We start from the raw sequence: 20919 nt of genomic DNA, 5'->3' as shown, positions 1-20919 counted from the left end.
GACAGTTACACAAGAATTGTGGGGAACTTTAACACCTCACACCAATGGACAGATCATCCAAACAGAAAATTAATAAGGAAACACAAGTTTTAAATGACACAGTAGATCAGATAGATTTAATTAATATTTATAAGAAAGTCCAACCAAAAACAGCAGTTACACTGTCTTCTCAAGTGTGCACGGAACATTTTCCAGGATAGATCACATCCTGGGTCACACATCAAGCCTCAGTAAATTTAAGAAAATTGAAATCATGTCAAGCATCTTTTCTGACCACAATGCTACGAGATTAGAAATCAGTCACTGGGAAAAAAACGTCAAAAACACAAACACATGGAGGATAAACAGTATGTTACTAAATAACGAAGAGTTCACTGAAGAAATCAAAGAGCAAATTAAAAAATACCTAGAAACAAATGACAACCAAAACACGATGGTCCAAAACCTATGGGATGTAGCAAAATCAGTTATGTGAGGGAAGTTTATAGCAATACAAGCCTACCACTAGAAACAAGTAAAATCTCAAATAAATAATCTAACCTTACACCTAAAGGAACTAGAGAAAGAAGAACAAAGAAAACCCAAAGTTAGTAGAAGGAAAGAAATCATAAAGATCAGAGCAGAAATAAATGAAACAGAAACAAAGAAAATAATAGCAAAGATCAATAAAACTAAAAGCTGGTTCTTTGAGAAGATAAACAAAATTCATAAAGCATTAGCCAGACTTATCAAGAAAAAGAGGGAGAGGACTCAAATCAATAAAATTAAAAATGAAAAAGGGGAAGTTACAACAGACACCACAGAAATACAGAGCATCCTAAGAGACTACTACAAGCAACTTTATTCCTATAAAATGGACAATCTGGAAGAAATGGACAAATTCTTATAAAGGTATAACTTTCCAAGACTGAACCAGAAAGAAATAGAAAATATGAACAGACCAATCACAAGTAATGAAATTGAAACTGTGATTAAAAATCTTCCAACAAACTGAAGTCCAGGACCAGATGGCTTCACAGGTGAATTCTATCAAACATTTAGAGAAGAGCTAACTCCCATCCTTTTCAAACTCCTCCACACATTTGCAGAGGAAAGAACACTCCCAAACTCATTCTACGAGGCCACTATCACCCTGATACCAAAACCAGACAAAAATACTACAAATAAAGAAAATTACAGACCAATATCACTGATGAATATAGATGCTAAAATCCTCAACAGAATGCTAGCAAACAAAATCCAGCACGACTTTAAAAGGATCATATAGCATGATCAAGTGGCATTTATCCCAGGGATGCAAGGATTCTTCAATATATGCAGATCAATCAGTGTGATACACTATATTAACAAATTGAAGAATAAAACCATATAATCATCTCAGTAGATGCAGAAAATGCTTTTGACAAAATTCAACACCGATTTTTGATAAAAACTCTCCAGAAAGTGGGTGTAGAGGGAACCTACCTCAACATAATAAAGGCCATATATGACAAACCCACAGCTAACATCATTCTCGTGAAAAACTGAAAGCATTTCCTCTAAGGTCAGGAACAAGACAAGGATGACCACTCTTGCCACTATTATTCAACATAGTTTTGGAAGTCCTAGCCATGGTAATCAGAGAAAAAAAGAAATAAAAGGAATACAAATTGGAAAAGAAGAAGTAAAACTGTCACTGTTTGCAGATGACCTGATACTATACATAGAGTATCCTAAAGATGCAACCAGAAAACTATTAGAGCTAATCAATGAATTTGGTAAAGTTGCAGGATACAAAATTAATGCACAGAGATGTCTTGCATTCTTATACACTAATGATGAAAAATCTGAAAGAGAATTTAAGGATACAGTCCCATTTCCCATTGCAACAAAAAGAATAAAATACCTAGGAATAAACCTACTTAGGGAGACAAAAGACCTGTATGCAGAAAACTGTAAGGCACTGATGAAAGATATTAAAATGATATCAACAGATGAAGAGATATACCATGTTCTTGGATTAGAAGAATCAATATTGTGAAAATGACTATACTACCCACAGCAATGTACAGAGGCAATGCAATCCCTATCAAATTACCAATGGCATTTTTTTACAGAACTAGAAGAAAAAATCTTAAAATTTGTATGGAGACACAAAGGACCCCAAATAGCCAAAGCAGTGTTGAGGGAAAAAAATGGAGCTGGAGGAATCAGACTCCCTGACTTCAGACTGACTATACTACAGAGCTACAGTAATCAAGAGATTATGGTACTGGCACAAAAACAGAAATATAGATCAATGGAACAGGATAGAAAGCCCAGAGAAAAACCCACGCACCTATGGTTTACTGATCTATGACAAAGGAGGCAAGGATATACAATGGAGAAAACACAGTCTCTTCAATAAGTGGTGCTGGGAAAACTGGACAGCTACATGTAAAAGAATGAAATTAGGACACTCCGTTACACCATACACAGAAATAAACTCAAAATTGATTAGAGACCTAAATGTAAGAGTGGACACTATAAAACTCTTAGAGGAAAACATAGGAAGAACACTCTTTGACATAAATCACAGCAAGATCTTTTTTGATCCACCTCCTAGAGTAATGGAAATAAAAACAAATGGGACCTGATGAAACTTAAAAGCTTTTGCAAAATAATAGAAACTACAAACAAGATGAAAAGTCAACCCTTAGAATGCGAGAAAATATTTGCAAACAAATCAGTGGACAATGGAGTAATCTCCAAGATACATATACAGCTCATGCAGCTCAATATTAAAAAAACAAACAGGCCAATCAAAAAATGGGCAGAAGGGCTTCCCTGGTGGCGCAGTGGTTGAGAGTCCAACAAAACAAAAGACAACCTATAGACTGAGAGAAAATATTTGCAAACAATGCTACTGACAAGTAGCATTAACTTCCAAAATATAAAAATAGTTTATACAGCTCAATATCAAAAAACAAACAACCTAATCAAAAAAAAAAAAAAATGGGCAGAAGACTTAAATACTCATTTCTCCAAAGGAGACATACAGATGGCCAAGAACCACATGAAAAGCTGCTCAACCTCACTAACTATTAGAGAAATGCAAATCAAAACTACAGTGAGGTGTCACCTCACACCAGTTAGAATGGGCATCATCAGAAAATGTACAAACAACAAATGCTGGAGAGGGTGTGGAGAAAAGGGAACACTCTTGCAGTGTTGGTGGGAATGTAAATTGATACAGCCACTATGGAGAACAGTATGGAGGTTCCTTAAAAAACTAAAAATAGAATAATCATATGACCCGGCGATGCCACTACTGGGCATATACGCAGAGAATACCATAATTCAAAAATACACATGCACTCCAGTGTTCGCTGAAGCCCTATTTACAATAGCCAGGTCATGGAAGCAACCTAAATGCCCACTGACAGACGAAAGGATAAAGAAATGTGGTATATGTATATATACAATGAAATATTACTCTGCCATAAAAAAGAATGAAATTGGGTCATTTGTAGAGACGTGGATGGATCTAGAGACTGTCATACAGAGTGAAGTAAGTCAGAAAGAGAAAAACAAATATCGTATGTTAACGCATATATGTGGAACCTAGAAAAATGGTACAGACAAACTGGTTTGCAGGGCAGAAATTGAGACACAGATATAGAGGAGAAACGTATGGACACCAGCTGGGGAAAGTGGTGGGGGGTGGGGGTGGTGTGATGAATTGGGAGATTGGGATTGACATGTATACTCTAATATGTATAAAATGGATAACTGATAAGCACCTGCTGTATAAGAAAATAAAATTTAAAAAAAAGATAATAAGCATCTCTGTCACCCCCTAAAATTTCTGCATTTTCATTTGTAGTCTTTTTCCCATGCTTCCCCCTTCTCCCCATCGTGAGACAATCACTGATCTTCTCGTGGTATAGATTAGTTTTGTTTTGTAAAATTTTATGTAAATGTAAACATACAGCACGTACTTTCTTTGCTGGCTTTTTCATTCAGCGTAATTATTTTGAGGTTCATTTGTGTTGTGGTAGTGGCATGTATCATTTGGTTTCATAACTGAGTACTTTTACAGTATATCGATACAGCACAACCTGTTTATACATTTACTTGTTGATGGACATTTGGATTATTTCTTGGTTTTAGCTATTATAAATAAAGCTGCTATCAGCATTCACATACAATTCTGGTTATAGACGTATGCTTTCATTTCTTTTAGGTAAATAAATAGGTATAGGATGGCTAGGTATAGGTATACAGAATAAACTGTGTATACAGTATTGAGAATATTTCCCAAACGAGGTTTTTCACTTATTTATATTTTGGAATGTTTGATTAGACCTGAGAAGTTTGATGTTTGTTTTCTTATTTACGTAATACTATAGTCTGCCCCTGTTCAGAAGTAGTTCAAGTGAAATCTTTCTTTAGGAAGCCTGAATTTTTAAATGTTATTGTATCTTCCCCTGTAGCCTTATTTTAAGGGCCATTTTGAGCCTTAATAATCTTATTTTTTAATATGATATTTTAAGATGAGCTTGTTGATTTTTTTTAAAAAATTATTTTAGTTTTAAAAATTTTTGGCTGCATCGGGTCTTTGTTGTGGCATGTGGGATCTTCGTTGAGGCATGTGGGATCTTTTGTTGTGGCACAAGCTCTTCGTTGCATCGCGTGGGCTTCTCTCAGGTTGTGGCGTGCAGGTTTTCTTTTCTCTCGTTGTGGTGTGCAGACTCCAGGGTGTGTTGGCTCTTTAGTTGTGGCGCATGGGTTCCAGAGCACGTGGGCTCTGTCGTTTGCAGCACGCAGGCTCTAGCTGAGGCGTAGGAGCTCAGTAGTTGTGGTACGTGGGCTTAGTTGCCCTGCAGCATGTGGGATCTTAGTTCCCTGAGGAGGGATTGGACCCGAGTCCCCTGCTTTGTAAGGCGGATTCTTTACCACTGGACCACCAGGGAAGTCCCTGATCTTTAATAATCTTAAGAATAGCATAGATTCTTTGGCACTTCTCCTCCCATAATAAACTACAAAAAAAATTTTAAAGAGTTTTATAATTGTTAAAGTTGGTAAATAATGGAATACCTTTATAATGATGGTGATTGAGTCAAATATATTCTTGGATGCTTGGTTTTGTGCCTCAACAATACTATCATTGAATTCAGTTAGTATACAAAAGAAACCTGGTAGTTTATGTTTTACATGCAGTATAGGTCAATTTCCCTCTAACAGCAATTGACATAAAAATGATAGTTTACGTAGTAGAATTATAGGCTGGCAGCCATCATTTGCCTAGTGATCCAATGCAATAATTTCTAATCATTTTTCATCAATCTTAATAGATTCTTGTGTGAACAAGGCAAAAGTTGAAGAAAGTGAACAAAAAGCAGCAGAATTTTCAAAGAAGGTAAGACATCAAATATTAGCCGTAATTATGAAATGTAAAATGTAATCACAATACATATTCTACCTTGTTTCCTTATGCGAGGTCTTATAAATGCTGTTTAGTGATATAGTTCTTTATGTTTCTGGATTCAGACACCACCCCAGAATACTGATTTCTTTCCCAATAAGATAAAGTTGCTTCTGTTCCTTGCTCATCACCTTTAATCCATTATGGAAGAAAAACACTGACCATATTCTACTAAAGTGATAAATGAAATCAAATTAGGTTGCTGGAAGCATATAGTTTGAAATGGTCAACCAAAACACATTCCGCCATTTCTTTCCTGCAGCTTTCACTTAACAGTAGTTAGCTCCTTGGAGAACTGTGGAGATGTTTAGCTAGTCTTATCTGTTATGTTCTTTAAATCAGTGCTATTGATAGAAACAGAATGATGCAATATTTTCTTTCTCTTTGTCTCTCTCTGCTTAGATTATCTTCTTTGAATTTTGTAATTACCATTTTTAAAGTGATGCTGCTACTCCATGTATGTAGTCTTGGTGGAATTTGAGGTTCCCCTTTCTTTGTGTAATGCTTTATGTAAATGCCAACTTTATGAATATCTGAATTTTATTTAGATCTCAGATGGTCTTTTCCTTATTTCATGAAAGCATAGCTACAATTTTATGAGCTTCTACCGAAAGTTGCATTGTTTGGTTTTAGACCCTGTAAAGCATTAGTATAGTATTTCTCTCCTGTTGGTGGAAGGAGAAGGATTGAAGCCCAAGTCTAAAATCTCTACAGTTTTGAGTCTTTTGACAGCAAGATAAAGTGCTTACATATTGCTGTCTCTTCAAAGTTATGACTTACCTTGGAGATTAGATAATCACTTTTGCTATCACTCTAGAAATTATAGAGTATTACTGAAGTTACTTCAGGGCATCTGAAGAAATGTTTTTGCTCTTTCAGTTACTAGAATAGATTTTAAGAGCTTGAGCATAAAATGTTTGTGTGAAGCTGTCATTTTTATTGGTGAAAGAAACTGTACACTTCAATTAGTAGACCTTTATATTTCTAATGTTCTTGTTTTAAGTAGCACATTTAAAATTCCCTTTGAAAATCTCAGGATCTCTTTTTCTCTGGCACTGTGATTAGATACCACAAGACTGGAGCAAATTGTGATGATCTATCTGGTAAAAATTTCTGTAAGCATCTATTATTGGAAAAGGAGTCCTGAAATAATAAAAAAGAAGTTTCAGTGTTTGATGCTTTATTCTCCTCGCCAACATTTAGAATGAAAACATGTATGGTCTCCTAGTGATTATCTGCATACCTTCTCTTATTCTGGGTGATTCTAAGAGGCAGTATAAAGTAGTAAAAAAAAAAAAAAAAAGAAAAAAAAGAAAAATGAAGGGGGACAGCTAGAATGAGAAGCGGTAGTTGTAAGATCTGATCTCAGTGTTTCTGCTAATTAGCTGTGACTTTAAGCCACTTACTCTTCTTGGATCTTAATTTTTTCATCCTTAAAAGGAGGGAATAAAGTTAGTGGACTTGTAAGAAGTCTTCCAGCTCACATATCTCAGGCTTCTCTGATTCCTACTCCATGGGTTTACAGATTAAGATCATTTTAAATTACAAGCAGAAGCCTTGTGTGCCTCTCCACAAGTGTACTAATAAACCATTTGTAGAGCAAAATTGTAGTGTGCTTGTGTGGACAGCATGCTTGAGAAGCACACAGGAGAAGATAACACTGGCAAGGAGGCTGGGAGTATAGAATCAGATCAATTTTTTAAATATTTATTTATTTATTTGGTTGCTCTGGGTCTTAGTTGCGGTAGGTGGGCTCCTTAGTTGTGGCAGGGGGGCTTCTTTGTTGCGGCAGGCAGGCTCCTTAATTGCGGCTCATGGGCTCCTTGGTTGTGGCATGTGAACTCTTAGTTGCAACATGCATGTGGGATCTAGTTACCTGACCAGGGATCGAACCCAGGCCCCCTGCATTGGGAGCACAGGGTCTTAACCACTGCACCACCAGGGAAGTCACAGAATCAGATCAGTCTTAACATGGATACTAGTGAAGTCAAAAAAGCTCCATCTTCTCAGTGACCTAGGAAACAAGGTCATTTGCTGATACTGAAGGATCAGGGTAAGTTTGAAATGTAAAGATTAGAAACGATTTGGACCAACCTCTGTGGGACATTTTCCCAGGACTCAAGTAGAGATGAATAAAAGAATTAATTAAGTAGTATTGCAGGTTTGACTCAAACCCTATTATCCACTTTGCTCACCCACTGTTTCTTCAGACTGGATCTGAATGGCATTTTATAATTTCCAAAGGCCAAGTCAACTATGAGGAGGAATATTTATTAACAGTAAACACACTTTTTCCTTGTTCCACAAACTCTAAAGGCAGTTTTTGGCAGTAAGATATTTCACTTTTAAAAACATAAATAACATTGTTGGAATAATGTATAGACTTCTAAAATAACTTGAAGTGACAGTGACAATAAAGGGCAAATGTTCTATAGCTGGACATGAGCGGTATTCACCTGACTGAGGTAAGTGCTGGGCAGGATGCAGTAAATGGATAGTCACCATTCTGATGGTCTCTTTGGCTTAGCACACTGTAATTTAACCTCTCATTTTCCCTCTTATGACATTTTATACAAGTGTTTTGGTTAACCAGCTGAATGAGAATGCCATTAGAGCATATATCATTCTACTGTCAGATTTTGTGGAGCATCACTTTTTGAATGCTAGACAATTAAGATTGTAATAAAAATAGTCTGATTTGTATTACTGTACATCCGTTTGAGCGTTCTAAAAGTACAGTCTCTTTTCAAGATTAAATATAATTTTAAAGAGTTGAACTGCTTGATTCCTAATTTTTAGGTTTCATTTTCTAATTAAATAAACTTAAAAGTATGGGATGAAACATTAAAAAAAAACATGATTAATTCTAAAACCTAACTTTCAATAACAAAACACAAAAATGTCCATTATATATGAAGAGAGCCTTCTTAGTCCACCCTTTTAAAATTTTGTTTAGTATGTTTTTTTCAGAAGTGAAAACGGGTTTTTTTACCTTGGGCTGGGGACATCGTTCTTCTTTACTACCACCCCATCCCCACGAAGGTGCTCAATTGCCATAAAATAATCAAGAGCTCCGATTTTCTGAGTGGCCTGGGAAATTTAAGAAGCAAAAGACACTCCACTTATTTAATGCATATTGTTGTTTAAAGCTTTCTCAAAACTGTATTATTAAGTGTACATTTATGGTGGTGATCATTGCAGTTCGATGAAGAATTCACAGCTCGACAGGAAGCTCAAGCTGAGCTTCAAAAAAGAGAAGAAAAAATCAAAGAGCTTGAAACAGAAATCCAACAACTTCGAACCCAGGTAATGAAACAAGATACAGACTTTGTGTCATGTCACATTGAGTTCGAAGGTAGAAAACTATCTTGTTAGGTGAAGGGAAAAATGTGACCAGAAGCAGACTTTCTGGTAGTTTCCCATTTTACTTGAAATAACTACAGATTTGATTTTCCAGGACAATAAATCATTTTAATGTTTGGATAAAAATATGGCATTCATTGCATAAAGTGCCCTGAATATTTTTTTTTTTTTTTTTGCTGTACGCGGGCCTCTCACTGTTGTGGCCTCTCCCGTTGCGGAGCACAGGCTCCGGACGCGCAGGCCCAGCGGCCATGGCTCACGGGCCCAGCCGCTCTGCAGCATATGGGATCTTCCCGGACCCGGGCACGAACTCGTGTTCCCTGCATCGGCAGGCGGACTCTCAACCACTGCGCCACCAGGGAAGCCCTGCCCTGAGTATTTTTAACGGAATGTATTACACAAGCAAAACTCTTTCTTGAGATGAAATTTTCATGATGATTTGAAAAATTGGATGCATAGTATTTTCTTTCAAAAGAAATGTGGAAATGCTCATTAAAGCTTTTTGAGATCTCTTTAAATCTCGACTACCATAATTTCAAAATCTGTAAACTTTATATTTCCACCTACATTCCCTATGATGAAAACCTCCCATATACACTTAAAATCTTAATTATGGTGTCTAAATTTTAGAGCTTATAACATACTCTCAACACAACATATTTTTTAAATGAATATAAAGAAACATAAGATTAGTTCTTAGCCTCATAGATGCCCAGTAGGGTGTTTGTTGATTGACTAGGTCTGTTTCTGTCAATCTACTGAAAAGTGACTTCAGAAGTCAACAGTGAACTCCACATTACTCAATGCAGTGGCCTTTTCCTACCCTTAGCCTCTTTCACTTATCTGTAATATTTGATAATTTCTTTTCACTCAGTCTCTCTTTTTTGTGTCATCTGACTTTGTTTTCTACATGTCTCAGAACTCAGTTTCTTTGTTTTCATCCTCCAAATGATGACATTCTCCAGTGTTCTGTCCTCTGCTCTTTTTTCTCTGTATGTCCTTGCACTAATATCCCATCCAATATCATAAATTCAAATATCACCTTTTAGTAGGTGTCAAGTCTCCTGGGTTTGTTGTCTATTTCCAGCTCTTGATTAGATCTCCGCGTGGGCAGGTCCTGCTGCATGTTGAAATCAAACCCATTAGTTGTGGTCACTTCTCTGTCCTCAAACCAGCTTGGTCTCCATTCTTATTTGTTTAAATTTTACCACCAATTTTTTTTTTTATTGTGAAGCTGGAGTTGTCCTGGCCTTTTCCCCGCCCTGCCTCCTGACAGATTATTAAGTTGGTCACTGTTTTATGTCAGTTCCTTCTCTTTTTTTCGCTTTGCATCAAAACCCTGAACCCCCCAGGGCCACTCTCTCATTCCATCCTGCCTGGAATATTACAATAGTTTCCGAACTTTCTGCCATGCCTATAGCCTCTTCCTCTTCAGATTCATGCTTTTTGTCAGTTGCAAATTAATCTTCTTAAAACACTGCCCTGATTATTGTCACTCCAGGCTTTAATATGTTCAATGGTTGCCTGTTGCATTCAGGATTAAAGAAAAAATCTCCTTACCGGGAATTTGAAGGCCTTCTATCCGGGGCTCCCTTATCTCCCCTTTGCAGCCTCGTCTCTGCTTCCCTAACTCCAGCCTCTGTTGCAGCTAAGTCACCTTTCCTCCTCCCTTCACATGTAGAATTTACTGTCTCCACACTTTTTCTTCAGCCAGCATTTCCCAGACATTAGTTACAGAGATGCTAATAGGTTTTTCATGAGGAAAGCATTCCATAGTCCAATAAATTTGGTACGCTTGAAATTCTCCCCTTGGAGATTCATCATTTTCATTAGCATACTAAAGGGTCTGAGATGGCCTACATTAAAGAAACCTGTCGAACTCTTTTTCCTATAGCTTTCTCAAACTCATTTAGCCACAGAACCCTTTATCTCAGACCACCTATTAACATCTCCTGCAGAAGAGTTTGTTCATGGAACTTAGTTGAGAAATGCTGACTTAGGTTGTTCTCTCTCAGAAACGCCCTCCCTTGCTCCTCTGTGCCAATGAAACATCTCCTTTAAGGATCAGCTCAGTATAACATCCTTTGGAAAGCGTCACCCAAAACTCTGGGAATTTCTTTGAACTTTTATATCACTTTTGTAGACCACTCCTATCATATTTGGTTGTGTGCCTGCTTTATCCCTTCCCCTGCAGCATAAACACTTTGAGGACAATGTTTTTACTTCCTGTGCTTACTCTTATTAAAGTCCCTACTGCACCTAGCACAGGGCCTTACCATTTAATTGTGTAGTTACTTATTTATTATCAACGGATCTGGAAAAGTGCAGAGTCACACAGTACTTTCTAGTGTACCCCAAATTGTGTCAAATAGTAAATGGTCCATTTGCTGTATTCAATTCTCAATACTCTATTGTGGTCTCATTTAATTGTTCCATTCCTAATTGTTCATAGGAGGGAAGAAAATGGCTGATATGATTTGATTTTAAGGCTGGTGGCATTTGAGACTTTTATTCAATTTGTAAAATATCTATTTAACTTGAGTAAAAAGTCCTATTTTAAAGTAATAGCATTTTTGTGGTTACACAAATTTTATATCATAAACATGATCTCATAGAGGCAAAATGTTGTTTACAAACAAGTATTACTTTCATTTTGCTGTCAATTAATACAAAATATGGAATACACATTTTACCTTTCAAATTATTAAACAAATCCATTTATATACAAAATTTATAGGGTAAATTACTAATTTACTGAACTTTTCAGAAAAATTATTTTAATTTTCCTCAGAATTTCTTTGCTATCTCAATCAAGATTGGAAAAATTAGACTGTTTTCTATAGTTTTGCTGCATTAAAAATAAAATAGAAAGAATTTGCATATTTTAATCCTATCCTTCTTCCTAATCTCAGGAGGGGATTGCATTCCAGGAGAGGATTGTCATTTAAGTGTATAAACACTTTAGTTGTATATATGTATATACACACATAAACATTCATATGTGTGAATAAAATATTTGTGGTCAATGTGCACTGAATATTAGGAGAAACATTTCTGTGATGCTGTTTACCTGTGATTGTTAATTTTTAGCATTCTTGTAAATGGGTCAGTCCTTTAAGTTGATTGTTTCAAAAATAGGCTTCCACTTATTTATTATGTAAAGATAATTCTAAGTTTGTTTAGTTCAATTAAGTAGTCTGTGGAGGAAATTCTTATTAGTAAAGATTAGAAGAGTTTCTCCCCAAATAAAAATAACACTATACCAAGACATGTTAATAGTTTTAAACTTTTCATTCAGTTAGTCTAATGTCATATCTCAATTACAGAAGATGCGTGTTCATTTGTAGGACTTCCTTAGGAATGTTTATAATTAACAAACTCACTTTTATATTCATTTTCATTTCGGAAAGTAAACTGTTGTCATCAGTAATGGTTTAAAGAAACAGGTCCAGATTAATAATCAAAAAGTGGGCAATATGGAATGTAGTGATCTCCGTCAGCTATCATCCATCATTATTAGAGAATGAGCTTGAAGTTCTTTTCTGATGGGATAAATAAGTTATGATCTGCTCATACTGCAAGCTGTAATTAATTCCACTCAAGGCAACTGACACCCATTCGTTAGGAGCTAGTCTGTTGTAGTTGAAAGAGGACTGCCTTAGATATGAGAAGAAACACATGTAAATCTTAATCATATTTCAGACTGTGCAACCTTTGGTTAGTCATTGAACCTCTTTGCAGTTACAGTTTCCTCATCTATAAGCGGTGAGATAAACCCTACATTATAGGGTTATAATAAGGATGAAAAGAAATAATAGATGTAAAAACATTGATAAACCTGTATTATTATGCAATGGATGTTACTTAGCATTAATTCTTGGTATTAGAAAATACCTAAGCTACTGGTGCTATGAGACAGACTCTTCGTGTAAAGCTAATCGGCCCCAAGGGAGTTAAATCAGTTATTTTGTATTAATCATCCCGTATTCATACCAACTAGTCTTAACAGGCCCAAGCCATATACAGTACTTCTTCTTTGCATATACTTATAATGAAAGGTAAGTTTTCATTATTTTGGAGGAGTGTTTCACAAAATCTTTGAGCATGCCAACTTTCCTAGCCTTAGTATATGAACAGTTAGTCATTATCCAGGGTTTAGAATGCTTATCAAAAAACTATGCAAGTCTTTTTCATGTATTCTTAAGCCCTTAGACGTTGCTAAATTAAATAAATCTTAAACAACCCAACCACAAATGTCTACTGATAAGTTATCTTTGCTACTATACTTTACTGTAAGCATTTAAATAAGCATTGGGTTATTTTATATTTCAGGGACATGGACTCTCAGGTTCATCAGGAATTCCAGGCCCTCCTCTACCTTCTCCATTGCCAGGTGCTGGGCCACCCCCGCCCCCACCTCCACCAGCGCCACCTCTACCCAGAGGAGGTCCCCCTCCTCCTCCACCTCCTTTACCTGGGGTACATGGAATAGCATCACCACTGCCTTTGTTTGGGGGACCTCCTCCACCACCTCCCCTTGGAGGAGCTCCTCCTCCTCCTCTGGGAACACTTGATCTGCCATATGGAATGAAGCATAAAAAAATATATAAACCTGAGGTGTCCATGAAGAGGATCAATTGGTCAAAGGTAATACTATGACTATAGCTTTATGGCTTTGTCTAGTCATAGTTGCTCATTAATGTGTGAATGACGGTATTGCTACTTATAGGTATGATATAATAATTGAGAACATGACCACTGATTCTTTTGCTTTTGCTTGTGAGTTCACCGTCTTATGTTCATCTTTCATAGCTGGAGAATTGGAAACTCCACAGACAACTTGAAATTAACATAGAAAACAAAAGGAAAATCAAAGTGAAAGTGGTTTTAGAGAATAGTATATGAAAAGTAATTTTGATTCTTTTACCAATGTTAACTTTAATTGCTATAACATTCTTAAATATAATCTTTGTATTAATGGGCCTTTTTATCTTATTTTTTTCTTAGAAAATTATTCGTTTTCTTTTAGTTTTAAACTTTCAGATAGTGTGGAATCGCTGACAGTATTCAGTAGAGACATAAACTGTTCTTTTATATGATGTGTGAAAGATTTTTCTTTTGAATGTTATTTTGCTTTATTATTATCAAATAACATGTCTTATAAAAAGCTTATTATCAAGATTGACACAGTCCGCATTCACTGGGAACTAATCTAATGAAAATACAATTACCCAGGCCACCATTTGGGGAAATGTCTATTCCAAGAACATAGTTACAGTGATATCTGACAGTATCTACATATTAAATTGGTTTGACCAGAATAATGGTTAAATCATTTTTAAAATTAAGCATATACTTATGCTTTGCTCATAAGAGTAAATGAGGTATAAATGTTTTTGGAATGTAGTTATTTTTTGTTAGGCACAATCGACCAAACTCTAGGACCTAGAAGCTGCTGGCCCAGTTATCTGTGTGTGTAAATGTAATGATATGTTAATTTAGCAATTAGGCATATAGTGTAATGGCACTTACATATCACAAAGCATCATGATATATACTGGAAAATGCACAATTCTAATATTGGGTTTCAGTGTAGTGGCTGAGAGCACAATTCTGTGGAGCTACACTGCCTGGGTGTGAAAGCCATCTTCGCCATTTACTAGCTTGGGCAGCCACTCAGACTTCCGGGAGCTCGGTTTCCTCATCTTTAAGATGGAGATAATAACAGGTCCTACTTCAAAGGATTATTGTGAGGATTAGGTGAGATGAGTTAATGTGTGAAATCACTTAAAAGAGTACCTGACACATTTTAGGAGGTATGTAAGTGTCAGCTATTATGGTTATTTTCTGTAACCATGGGGAATTTACTTTTCTGAATCTCAGTTTCCCCATCGTTAAAAATCCAGGAGCAAGAAGAAGGTATGTAAGTTGGGGGGAGGGATTTACTAAATTATTTTTAAGATTCCTTCCAGTAGAAGATTCTTTAAAATGTAATTTGCTACATGGCCTGTTGCTGTTGTGTATTTTTCTGTACACTAGTAGAAGTCTGTGACTTTCCCAATGAATGTTTACTTAAAAAGTGTTGTTTTGATAGATCCTAAAATTGATTTAGTAGGTAGATGAATGAAGGTAATATCATTCAACCTTGGTGAAAGTAAATTCTTTGAAAAATTAAATATGAAGTAATAATTTAGAAACTTATCTTTGTTATTTTTGTTTCAGATTGAACCCAAAGAATTGTCTGAGAACTGTTTCTGGTTGAAAGTTAAGGAGGAGAAGTTTGAAAATCCAGATCTCTTTGCAAAATTGGCACTGAATTTCGCTACACAGATAAAAGGTATATTTTATTTTTTAATATAGAGTTCTTGTTTCAGATATATTGAATTCAGTGCTTTGCTAAAAATTTCTAGTAACATGTACATGTATAATTTTTGGGGCAGAGTCAAACATAATTAGATTTACATATTAACTGTATTTTACCTAGCAACGAAAGAAGGATAGCTTTTTTCCTGTTAAATTTATTTTGCATAAATGTTATTATTCACCTGAAAATATGGGTTTTATTTTTATTGTTTAATATGTAACTTATACTCCTCTATTGTAAAGTTGTCATTTTTACTGAGAAGCAGAGGGGATGAATCTGTTGATTCACCATGTAAGAGAAAATAATGTAATTAGAGTAAGTTTGGTGCCATCATGCTTATGTAGTCTTACATTTGTAGTAATCCATTTGGTTTTTTTTGGAAATTTGATAGTTTTTTTCTATAAGCAGATTGTCTGGAATAATATCAAAATCTGGTACCTAATAAGTATATTTTACTGATTTGATAATTGAGTGCCTTCTTTATGATTAGATCCTTAACCACTTATGAATTTCACACATAATTTTGGTACTGTATAGGTAACTTCTCAGTCTCATAATTAATCATTGTGGTTTGTGAATTTTTGGTATTTCATTTTAACATTACTAATTTACTAATCATCACAGAATTGATAGCTTACTTAAGCATAGGAGCTTTTTCAGCCTGAGTGAGTCTTTACAACTAAGAAATTGATATACTCCACATGCCCATGCCCTTGGAATTAGCTCCTTTACCATTCATTTGTCTGATTTGTCACAACATGCCTTAGAATGTGAGAATGTGAATTTTGGAAGCTTCAGAGAGAGAGAGAGGGAGAGAGAGAGAGAGGTGAAAATTATTCCTTTTCAGCCCTTCTAGCTTATCTTGCGCACCGGAGGTACTTGTACTATATTTGTTGTTCCTTGTAGATCGAAGCTCACACACATACAGAAATCTGGGGTGATTAGAGTATTCTGAAGAATTTTGACATTTATGAAAATTCCTGCCATTAAAGTCTTTGGCTTCCCTTATTTGCTCTACTAGACTTCACATTTAAAGGATTCTTCAAGGACTCCAGACATTACTATTTACTATAACCACTTTTTTAAAATTGAAAAAGTAAAACATGCTTACACATCAAGGTATTAATAATAATAATAATCAAAAGATGCGTGGTAAGCATATCCCTTCAATCGCAGACTTACAGCTTCTTCCCTAGAGAAACCACTCTTACTGATTTCCCACATTGCCTCCTAGAAATAGTCTATGCCTCTAGAAGCATATGTGTGTATATCATTTTTTGTTTTTTACTTCTTTCTGTTTTTACTTTATATACTTGGATATTATTCCATAGTAGTTTATGTTTATCTACTTTGTTCTTTTTACACATTGCATGGAATTCTGTGGTATGGGCCTATCTGAATTTATTTAACCTGTCCCCTATTGATGGATATTTAGATTATTTCCAGCCTTTTGCTATTTCAAGCAATGCTGTGGCAAATGTGTATCTACGTATACGTTTGTGCACATAGGATCTATCTGTAGGATAAATTTTAGAAGTGAAATTCCTGGATAAAATGCTGTCTGCATTTATAATTTTGATAGATATTACCAAATTTCCTTCCAAAGAATTTGTGTCCATTTATAGTGTTACATCTAAAATACATATGAGCATCTGTTTCCTGACAAACTTTGCCTATCTCAGAGGTGAAATGGTAAATCATCCATGTTATAATTTTTACTCCTTAAATTAGGAGTGAAGTTGAGTAGCTTTCCTTCTCTTCAAAGGCAATTTTAACCTCTTTTTCTGTGAACAACTTCCTCCAGTTATTTGCACATTTCGTGTTGAGCATTTGTTCTTTTACTTATTGATGTATTTGTGTTGAGTACCATAAGAATTATAGGTTTCATAAAATTTCAGAGTCTGTCTGGACCTTAGAAGTGATTAAGCCAAACTCTATTTTACAAATGAAGAAAGTGGAGTTTGAAACATGGAGGTTAGTATAAAATCCATTAGAGTTTCTCAAGGTAGTGTGGTATAGTGGGAAAAGCCCAGAGGAAATGAAGTCATACATTCTTGTATTTCAGCTGTGATACTAGTAACCTCTGTGACTGAATTTTCTCATCTATAAAATGAGAAAGACTAATGTTTAACTAGAAGTCTGAGAATTAAATACAGTTATATATTTAAAGCACCCAGCATGGTACTTGATATAGCAGGCACTCAATAAATATCAGTTCCCCTTTCCCTTTCATTTAACATGATGCTGTGTGTGTTTGTGTGTATTTTGTTTTAGTTATTGACGCTTATTACAACTGTTAATTCAGTAAGAGACTTCCATGCTCTTTTGAGCAGCACTTGGCAAAGCTAGTCAGTTAGAGTAGAAGCCATTCTTAACTCTAGCTGCTAAAACATAATCAAAGCAAAGTAAAACCAAAGTCATGTAAAGGCTCTCACGTACTCACTACTGAGAATTCTGCATTTCCATTCCTCTTAACTCTGATTCTCTGAATTTTCTATGTGACACTAGTACCTCTTCTACTTTCCTAATTTTGAATATTTGAGTCCAAATTAGGTCAGGAGCACCTTTCAGTACCATTACTTTTACTAAAACTTATTTCTGAAGGGACATTTAAAGGAACAGTTAAGCATCATAGCATATTCCATAACATAGCCAAAACAAATTTGAATGATACAAACTTCTCTTTGTTTTGATAAGTATTGATTGATCTTAACTCTAACAGCTGAAGTTCCTTGTCACTTGCAGTGCCTTGATTCATAATTTGGTCAATAGGTGGCAGGATCAGTAAGAAATCAGCTGGAGGCTCTGGCTCCAGGCAACTCAAAACACACTGCCCTGGCTTTCCTAGCTTCAGGGCACCACTTTTTTCCCTATTCTGCTGCTGTTTGCCACTCACTCAGCTGTGTTCTGGAAGGAGCAACATACTCGTTTCTAAGACCTATTTCCAAAGCTCTTAGACCCAGTGTTCCAAAACCTCTGAGAATTTCCTCCTCCTGCAAGGGGTTTGGAAAGCTCATGTCTCTCTTCTCGCTAAATGCATTGTGAAGCATTACTGGTCTGTGTTTCAAGAAAATGTTTCACTTAGGAGTTTATAGTTGCTTCAGATTGCTAAATAGAAAGAAGTTTTAAAGTAGGCTAGTTCTGATACCTATAATATTTAAATGTGTAAATGTTTAATATGGGAAAGTACCATCAAATTATACTTTCTATTTGAATCACTTATTCTTAGAGTTGTAGAGAAAATTATTCTAAATTTCCTATAATAATCCAAAATATTTCTGTCTTAGGAGAGAATGGATCTCTCATTTCATTTAATTTGTATTTGTTGGGTACCCACTATGTGCAAGGTCTTATACTAAATAGGAGGGAGATAAATGAATAAGGTCTTCTCTTTGTACCAGGGAACTCATCTAGTCAGGGAGAAAGAAAGAGGTATACTTCACTTAGTCAATTTTTATTAAATGTTAGCCTAGATATTTTTAAGAAGCCAAAGGAGCACAAAAGGGAAACAGTTAATTTTGACTAGGGCAAATGGAGATCCCAGAGGCGGTATAATTTGTTCTGGGCCTTGAAATTTAAACAAAATTTCAATAGGGGGAGAAGGAAAGAAGGCATTCTAGGCAGAGAACACCATTAGCAAAATATGGAGAGGGTGAAGTGCACTCTGTGTTGAAAGCATAGCCTGTTGGGCTGGGACTTGGAGTGAAGGTGGTGAGGTGAATTTCACACTGAGGAAATGGGGTTTTGTTCTTTAAGCCTAGGGGCCCAATAATTTGATAATTAGCCATTGAGTGGGCCTTTGGAGGATAGGTAATGGGAATTCACAGGTAGATGATGGACCATTGATTGTGAATCAATACGAGTAGGCTAGACAAGATGTGACAATATCCTGATCAGTGTGAGTTCTTAATCTCTACAGTTTCTTCTAGTTCCCAAATCCTGTGTCCTCATGCTTATAATATTTAGGGTCTTCTTACAAGCCATAATGATGCTGTATGACAAACTAGATCTCAAAATGCTCTCTGGATTAATGGCAAAAAGTGTATATATTAGAGGCAGTTGGAAAAGACTTAGTATTGGGTTGGCCAAAAAGTTTGTTGTCCGTAAGATCTTACGGAAAACCCAAACACACCTGATACTTTGGACTGTACATCATACATGTAACTGTTGGAATTTGCATATGTGTTCTAGTTTTATTTATTATTCAAATTGATGATATTTGGGGACATATGAACAACAAGGCTATAATAATAATGTCATTTTCCTTAAAAATCTATAGTAATTATAGATAATAGTGATATTATATAAGAATTAATGATGGTTAATATTAACTAAACTTGAAATTAATAAAATATGTAGGTTATAACTGCTAATTCTAATTAGAATTTCTAGGGTTCTCTAGAGGCTTCAGGAAGAACAAAGACTGTGTGCAAGTTGTAAGCAATTTCTTTGGTTTTAATGTTGCTTGGAGGAAATTTAAGAAATAAACATAGAAGGCTAATAAAGTTCAGCTTCTTCAATAATATATTTCTGTAGTGCAATTTAGTTTTAATAACAGAAAACTGAGGTGTTATAAATATTTCAAATGCATATAAAGATCATTTTTCAATGCTTGAAATATTGGGCTAGCTTCAAAATTATGGTGGAACTGAGTCTGAAGATATATTTATGTAAAAGAACTTTTCCTCTAGGATCATATTTTAAATTATGTTTCTTAGTCTTAGAATCAGCTGGTTGCTTTTGAAGATACCCACCCTTGTTTGGTTGCTTAACACAGTCTTATATATTTAGTAAATCAATGAAAAAAAACAAAAAAGTGTTAAAATCTAATTTATCTCTGTCTTTATAATATAGGAAGTCTTGGAATTGACTTGAAAATAATGAGATGTCAGTCTCAGCACACACTCCTTATAAATGGTGCTAAAGTGTCCTGAGAGACCTGGTGTCTTAACAAATAATTTGTCATCTTAATGACATAATATACATGCTTCTTAGTGTAAGCATTAATATGTTAGGGAACAAACCGAGAAGGCTTTAATTATTTCAGGCAGCCAGCTAAAAACCATATATAATTTCATCATTCTTATTATATCTAAATTCTTTGAATATGTATATTATCACCTTATCAAAGATTTTTTCATTATGAACATTTTAAGTGTTTTAACTTAATGATGACTCATGTTTTCATTTCCAGTTGGCTTGTGGAAGAGGAAACAAAGAATTCATGAGCCAGAGGTCCATGCCATTACTTAATTATCAGAGTCACTAATTGTAAAGAGAAATTGAGGCAGTGTATCTTCAGCCTTCTGAATGAGTAGGCTTCAAAATAGCTCTTTCTTTACATATTGGTGATGGTATGGTGACTGTACTACTACCTACACCATCACTACTACTACTACTAATAGCAATCATAATAATAACAATAATAGCAGTAATAGCATATATATTAAGCATTTACTATGTCCCAAGAGCTGTGATAAGCATTTTAAATTCATATCTCATTTAGTCCTCACACCAGCCCTAGATAACCTATATCATTGTTTTATAGGTGAGGAAACAGACTATGGGAATTAAGAATTATGTCTTGTTTACGTAGCTAGTAAGTGGCAAAGCTGAGGTTTGAACCTGGGTTTGTTCTTAATCACTTCCCCATGTTGTAACAATGGCTTTTATGCCCTTAGTAATTTGTGCATTTTGTTGCATAGTTAACTGATACCTTTTTTTTTTTTTTTTTTTTTTTTTTTTT

At 35.3% G+C, this 20919-nt stretch overlaps 1 protein-coding gene across 1 annotated transcript in view; it reads left to right on the top strand.

Annotated features, from left to right (window-relative positions):
* The window catches only part of DIAPH2 (diaphanous related formin 2), an 886998-nt gene that overhangs the window by 279297 nt on the left and 586782 nt on the right, over positions 1–20919 (top strand). The window contains exons 14-17 of the mRNA XM_007455866.1: positions 5316–5380; positions 8648–8752; positions 13142–13456; positions 15032–15146. Coding sequence (XP_007455928.1) covers positions 5316–5380; positions 8648–8752; positions 13142–13456; positions 15032–15146 — 600 coding nt within the window. The remainder of the gene's footprint in view (positions 1–5315; positions 5381–8647; positions 8753–13141; positions 13457–15031; positions 15147–20919) is intronic.

Source organism: Lipotes vexillifer, unplaced genomic scaffold (assembly GCF_000442215.2).
Source record: "Lipotes vexillifer unplaced genomic scaffold, Lipotes_vexillifer_v1.1 scaffold82, whole genome shotgun sequence".
Lineage (NCBI taxonomy): Eukaryota > Metazoa > Chordata > Mammalia > Artiodactyla > Lipotidae > Lipotes > Lipotes vexillifer.
The sequence above is the reverse complement of the archived record's forward strand: the minus strand, read 5'-3'. Positions and strand labels throughout refer to the sequence as shown.